General features: G+C 34.4%; 1 protein-coding gene across 1 annotated transcript; it reads right to left on the bottom strand.

The window, feature by feature from the left end:
* Positions 1-1,861: 1,861 nt before the first annotated feature.
* Positions 1,862-5,280, bottom strand: SCPPPQ1 (secretory calcium-binding phosphoprotein proline-glutamine rich 1). Its single transcript, XM_060298716.1, has 4 exons — positions 5,224-5,280; positions 4,202-4,234; positions 4,032-4,109; positions 1,862-1,885 (listed from the first exon to the last, which is right to left on the bottom strand). The coding sequence occupies exons 1-4, from the start codon at positions 5,278-5,280 to the stop codon at positions 1,862-1,864; spliced, it is 192 nt and encodes a 63-aa protein (XP_060154699.1).
* Positions 5,281-7,511: the final 2,231 nt, after the last annotated feature.

Below are 7,511 nucleotides of genomic sequence, written 5' to 3'. Positions count from 1 at the left end.
TATTGACGGTAGTTTCCTAAAACATTTTTAGAATATATATTCATATTCATATATATATAATACATTCTAATTAAAAGATGCTAGAATTTTTACAATTTGTCATTTGGAAATGGACTATAGAATCTCTTAAACAGCGGATTGTGGGAAGAACACTAGCTATTTGAACTTGACTTAGGTTTTTTTTTTTTGACTCTGTTTCTTATTTAGTTTGACCTTAAAGTTTCTGGCACACTTAAATATTCTTCAAGGTGATTGATTTTAAATAATCTGTAGTGAAGAATCCTGAAAATTTTTACCTCAGGCACGCAATGGTTTACGCCTAACTTTTTAGGCCTAACTTTTTGACATTTTTACGAATACTGCAGGTCTCTGAGATACCATCAACTGTAAAGTGTACCATTTAGTTAATGATGAATCTTAAAGAAAAAGGAGATTCTAGGTTAAATGCATCTGTTGTAAGATGTATCTTGATTTCAGAAAATGTTTAAGTGTGAAAAGTATATGGGAAATGAAACTTTTAGTGTTCTCTTTTGTAACTCCCTTCAAGTATTTCTCCTGTGTTTTTATAAACTAATATTCTGAATAACATATATCAATAAAGGGCCTTGTTAAATAGTTGAATTATGTGCAGTTCAGTAAAAAAAAACTGTGTTGGGATTTAGATTTGATCATCTTTAATGTGTTATGCATTTAAGCTAGTGTGCTTCGTTAGTGAAGAAATAAACTAGTCTGTTTCATCTCTGCTAAAGTAATTTATTCTGTAGTTCTTAAGTCTTTTAAGACTCTTCACCTTCTTCCTTATCAATGATAGAAGACGTTGTTTTGTCAATTTATAGTTTGGATGAGTTGAATAAATGAATGTAGAACTGTTTGCATGTATCGAGTTAGTTTTTTTGGCTTTGAATTTAACAGCTGTTCTTAATTTTGTTTCCAAATGAATTGGACTAATAAATACAGTAATTTTGCTGATGAACTGGCTCATCTTAAATGGAGTGTCGAAAGTAATATTTTTGTAAACTTTATAGATCAACAGAGCAGTATTTACCGCTTTAAGATCATTAAGTGTCAGGACCTAGAAAAGAGGAAAGACAATCAAATAATCAGGGAGTTGTAACGCAGTATTTTATCTATCTTTTCTATGTTATATATTTTCTGTTAGCTTGATTAATGAAAACATGCTTTTTAGAATTCTTAGCATTTATAAAATTACATCAGTAAGATTCACATTCGCTAATATTTTAAGTACCCCTCCACCCTTTAGTACCCACCCACCCCCTTCAAACCTACTATCTCAGGAAACACTAGTCCACATTTCTGTGTGTATGTGTGTGGACTCCAAACGTAGCAGGGACTTCTCGGAAAGATAATTAAACTTATGCTTACGAGGTTGGAAAAAAGGCTGTATTTGGGAATCCGTTTTTTTTTTTTTCTTCTGGCTGCACCACATGGCTTGCGGGATCTTTAGTTCCCTGACCAAGGATCAAACCCGGGCCCAGCAGTGAAAGCCACTGGACCGCCAGGGAATTCCCAGGGATCACTTCTTTATGAAAAAAAACTTTAATAATATCATCTCCTATAGTTGTAACCAAAGTATCATTTAAAAATTTAGAATTAATATGCTATGTTACACACAATTTATTTTTTTGCTTGTGACTGAGTCAGTCTTGTTCTCTGTAATTTCCCCTCATTTACTAAAATCCTGTCAAAAGTAAAATTCAAATAATCCTTTTATACCTTGACCATAACCTTAAATCTAGTTCAAAGACTTCTGGGACAGATTCCATTTCAGTAAGAATGAATTTTCCCCCCATTAATAGCAAATATAAGTACAAAATTTTAGAGGTGAAATGGACTTCATAAATCATTCCTTTTCACTGTTTGTATTCTAAAGGAAAGTAAGACACAAAGGAGTTTAAGATTACTCCAAAGTGTTAAATGACAGAGCTTGCATCCCCAGATTATTTGACTTCAAATGCTTTTCTACTGGTCTCCTGGGTTCCCTCCACATGATCAAGGAAAGTTTCAGGTCTCAGGTTTCAAGGATATATGAGATTTTTACATTAAATGACTCAAATCAGACAAAATATCAATCACTAATTGTCCCCAAAGGAGAATAATAACCATTATTTTTGGTATCAACTTCTTTCCAAATAAATCTAAAGAATTTTCAAGTTTTTGTTTTGTATTCATTTAGATACTTTCTTAAAGGAAACTTTAAGTATAATTACCTGATTTGGATTATTAGGAAATGGAAAAGGAATTGGAATCTACAAAAAGGAGGAAAAAAGTGAATTGTGAATAAAATAAGGTGCTACATTTTGTTTTAGCTTTCTCATATGTTCATTTACTCATTCCTCCATCCATCCATCCCTCCATCCATCAGTATTTATTGAGCAATTACGTGCTCTCAGGGAGTTCAGCTTCTAGTTAATGGAGATTAGATTCTAGTGAATTTCAAATCATGTTTTTCTTTCGAGAACTATGCTTATTTTGCTTAATTAGTCAAACCTAAAGCCTAGGAATCTGTCTTCTGTGTTGATAGTTCTTGCAAATCCTTCAGTTTTTCTACAGTAAGCCATCTTTGCCTGATTTTTCATACTATTCGGCCATCTGGTGGAAGGAAGAGCTTCTGTTTCATATACTAGTGATTCTTTTTATTGCCACAAAAATTTACATAATTTTAAGCATAGGACGTTAGTAGCAATTCCTAAATTCTAAACCAAGACTCCAGAATTTTGTGTTAATTTACAAATTAACGCAAAATCCAAATCGTATGGATTTCAGAAAAAGAAAAGAACCAATGCACCTTACCCTGACTAGAACCAAAATAATTAGCAATTAATTATAAATGCAAGAACTTAGAAATGTAGTGTCTAACAGTTAGGCCATGTGAAAACATTAAAGGGAAAGAATGTTCCATTGAGGACTGTAGGTTTAGTGACAACTTCTAAAAGACTACTTAAAGTTGAGAAGTAAGCAGTTCGAAATTAAATATAAGCAAAGGGAAGGTGTTTTGTTACATTTAGATATAAAAACAAAAACTATGCAAAATTGTGTTCATATTTTAAAACTTTTAGATGATAGACAAGAAGTTAAACAAGTTGCTATTTTAAAATGTGTATGAACTTTTCAAAACATCATTGCCTAAATACTGTTTATTTAACATGTCCCAACCTGTGTGGCAGCCTCATTGCCCTGTTCATTCTTTCCCCAGGTTGCCATGTCCTTCTCAGCACTTGCTGTTCCCTCTGCCTGGAATGCCCCTTCCACTTCTCATGACCTGGCCTGGCTACCCTTCCTCTGTTAGGAGCTCTTTGACACATAGCCTAAGTCAGCTGGTTTTGTATTTGCATCTAGAAGCACTTACCAAATTACATTGTTTTTTCATTTATAAATCTCTCTTCCTCATCAGATTGTGAATTTATTTATACTTTTTGTTTTTCCAGCACTCACTGTAGACCCCATTATTTGGTAGACACTCAGTAAATATTAACCAAATGAATGCGGTCTGTACCAAAAAGGTAACTCTATTATGTATTTAGCATTGTCCTGGCCTTTATTAAAAAGATATTATAAGAATTCAGATATTAGGAGAGATTGGAAAGGGTACAAGAAGAGCAAAATAATTATATTGTTTGACCTGTGAAAAAAAGCTGGAGAGCTGGGGAAAAAACTTTAGAGAAAAGAAAACAGCAAGGCTATTTACAAAAAGAAAAAGAACAGGTAATATAGAAAAAGGTTAGCATTACCTTCATGAAGAGTAACTAAGCTCATCATAGTCGGGGTAATTCAGTGTAAACATCTTTTTGATAGCAAGTGTAGAGAGACATTGGAAGAAGTCACTGAAGTTTTAGAGGGAAAGTTGCTACTCCTTTGTCACACTTCACCACAAGCTGTGCAGGGAGGGTAGTGTGAATAGCTGATGCCTGGTGGCCTCTTATATTTCTGTGTCAAAATTTGGAAAATGTTATAACCATCATCCAACTAATAAATACTTTTTGCAGTTTGAGATTCCCCAAACCCATGCTTACCAGGGGCAATTGTGGAGGTGGGAGAGATGGGATCTGAGGAAAAAATGGTGGTCCTTGTGGTAGGTAAAAGTTAAATCTCTATAATAAGAAACATGATGTCAGTCATTCCAAACATTTGAAAACTTTTAAAATGATGAACATGTCATTTGAAAATACAACCAGAAGTTTACCTGACCACTGGAACTTCCTCCAGACTGTTCAAGCTTGTAAAACAATAACAGCAACAAGGTAAAGCAACATATGGCAATACGTTATTCATTACAAAGAGATTTTATTCTGAATGAGACTAGGTAACAAGCCACTATTGAGCATTATGCGCATCAGTGACGTAGCTGTCCTGGAATAGGGAAAAGTTGAATTAATTTTGTCCAGTGATTTAGAACTTGTACTTCTTACCTTTAAACTTATTTCCAAAGAATGTTTTCTTTTTTTTTTTTTTACATTTTGTAAGATTAATTACATATTGCATGCCTCTTCGTCTTCAAATCAACAGTGTTCTCAGTTTAATTCTCAGCATTTATCAGTTCAAAGTGCAGAGAGTATGGAAGTGTAAATTTAAAGTTTGTATCCCCAAATACAGATTTTGAAAGCTCCCTCACTTCTCTGAAGGCTCCTTTGTTACAAAATGTTTAGGGGACAGGTGTTCCTGCCTACTAGGTACCCTACCTAGTCAGACTATAATAAGCAGAGCTTAAACTCATAGATCTCATTCGTATAGATGGGGACGCATGTCTATAATCAACATGAGATGGTTTGGGGTAAGGGTATTGTAAACGAAACTCAATTCAAACTGCCTAATTAAGACTTAGGTCACTGTGGAATCCTTGCTCTATATTGCTAAGTTTATTTGAGAGCTTCCTATGTTCCAGTTAGGACTGTTAAGTGCGTTAGATGCATTTTTATCATCCTTGCACAATTCTGAGGTAGTTCTTACAACTCATTTTACAGTCTGGGAAGCCATGGGTTAGTTCCTCACTGAAGGTCATGCAGCTTGCAAATAGCATGTAGAACTGGGATTTGTACTGGGAAGACCCTTGGGCTGAAGAAGAGTGGTAAATTCCTGGTTCTACAACTTTCCTGGAGTCCACTTTCCTCTTCTGTGAAATGAAAAGATAAAGGTAACACTTTCTAGCCCAGAAATACGATGTCTCTAGAATGGAAATGGAGTGGGAAACTGAGGAACAGTACTCACAGGGATGGGCAGAGCAGTGGCAGTTATCAAAAGGCCAGCAAGGATAAGAAATTTCATTCTGAAGGAAGAGTCTGGAATTGAAGGGTTAGGAGATCATTTTTAGTTTTTTCTAAGTCTTATTCCCATTATTAATAGACTGTTTAGTTAGAGGTGTTGAATAGTGGTCAGACTAAATTCTGTCTCTAGATCCAGGTTTTGTAAACCTACATCAGTGCCTTAAAAACAGTGTTTAAGGACTTCCCTCGTGGTCCAGTGGTTAAGACTCTGCGCTCCCAATGCATGGGGCCCGGGGTTTGATCCCTGATCAGGGAACTAGATCCCACATGCATGCCGCAACTAAGAGTTCCCATGCCGCAACTAAAGATCCTGCATGCTGCAACGAAGATCCCATGTGCCACAACTACAGAAAAATAAAAAAGATCCCACATGCTACCATGAAGATCCCTCATGCAGCAACGAAAATCCCGTGTGCCACAACTAAGACCCAGCGCAGCCAAATAAATTAAAAAATGAATAAATAAATAAATAGTTTTTTAAAAAACAGCTGTCTTTAGACAAGACATGCATTCTGTGGCTCATAACATTGCATATACTTACTACTCTTCCTTGTGATCTCACAGTTCAACCTGTACTGTTTGGTCCCTGAAGTTATTTGAACTTGTGATCTCTACCCACAAATCTTCAAACACCAATGTCGTATCATACTTAGGATCAGAGATATAACACCACTGGCTCAGGTGAGATTTCTTATGTAATATACAAATAAATCCACCTTGAACTTCTACCCCCCATGAGATCTACCAGGTCTTCACATGGTCTGGATGCTGTTACTGACAAGTGCAAGTTTTCAAGAAGGAAATGATATAGGAAAAATCTTGAAAGGCATAATGGATTGGTAGAGCATAAACGCAATATGAATAAATTCAATGAAGCAAATCAATGTGATCTTTACTGGCCAGCTGATTCTGAAAGCAAAGCTTTATATGGCCTTAAATTACATTTAATTCAAATTAACTTACCTTAGGAGTTTCAAACTAAATCACTGTACTCTGGAATTGAATATTGGAAGAAAAATCAACTTCATCATATTCCTATTAAGACCTGTCCCCATCATCTGTAGAAAGTCATATCCCTTTATGTCACTCTTCAACTATTTTATACATATGTATTTGAAATTCAACTCTGATTTATCTTCACGCTATTTCATTTTGCCTGAAATTAGGCAGCTTATCTCCCTTTCCCTTTTTCATGTTTCTTATTTGTATTTGTTTCCTTCTGGATTCAAACCCTTGGCTTTATTTCTTCCTTTGATAAGTGGACCTATTCATTAAATTATCCAAAACAATCCTTTTACCTAGTGCGATAGAATCAGTCCAAATTATACTGTGTCTTTTCAATTACCTTTACTTCAAATGGTCCTTGGGCAACAAATTCAAAGAGCAGCGTGATCTAGAATCTCTATGCCCATCTCGTATTTAAGCGATATTACTAATGTCTTTGTGCTCATGGGTAATATGAGTCACAGAATTTGAAGCAAAATTGAATAATTGGTTTTAGACTAGGAACACCAACTTCTAAAGTATTTCAGTTACACAGAGATAGGCTTAAAGACCGATTACTGAGAAATAACTTCATCTCCTTGGTTGGGATTAATGTCTTTACCGCAAACAACTCACAATTAAAAATTATGACCACTAAGAATATTAAAGTGCTTTTACAATATATCATCCAGCGCAGCTATACATGTGGAAGCCTTAACTAATAGAAAAATTTAAGGTTCTAAAACTTTCTATTATTAAATAATATTTTTATTTCAAAATGAAATTTATTTTCAAATAAAACATTTTTAGTGAATAGGTAGTGTCCTCAGCATTAAAATCACTTTTCACTATTCCAAAACACTTAAAGTATTTAAAACATTAAACATAGTAATTTAGGTCTAATTAATGCCTCCAAATTTAATTTCACTATTCCGAACAAATGTACAATTAGAAACGTGGTTTCGAATTAGTTGAGGACCTCCCATGACATTTCTTTGCAGGTACACGTAAAAACATTCTGAATTTTGGAATAATTCCTAAAATTATTTCTGTAGTTGGAAGAAATTATAAATAATGCTTAATTAGATTTTAATTAATCAAATTGAACTTAATTATTTGGACATGATCTGGTGTGATGTGGTCTGGTTAAGAACAAGTGACTCACTGAGCTAAGAAAAGACAATACAGTATGAAAGATAAAATACAATTTTGAAATTAATCAGAGATTATTCTGATAAAAAACAAACT

This window comes from Globicephala melas, chromosome 5 (assembly GCF_963455315.2).
Source record: "Globicephala melas chromosome 5, mGloMel1.2, whole genome shotgun sequence".
Classification (NCBI taxonomy): Eukaryota; Metazoa; Chordata; class Mammalia; order Artiodactyla; family Delphinidae; genus Globicephala; species Globicephala melas.
The sequence above is the reverse complement of the archived record's forward strand: the minus strand, read 5'-3'. Positions and strand labels throughout refer to the sequence as shown.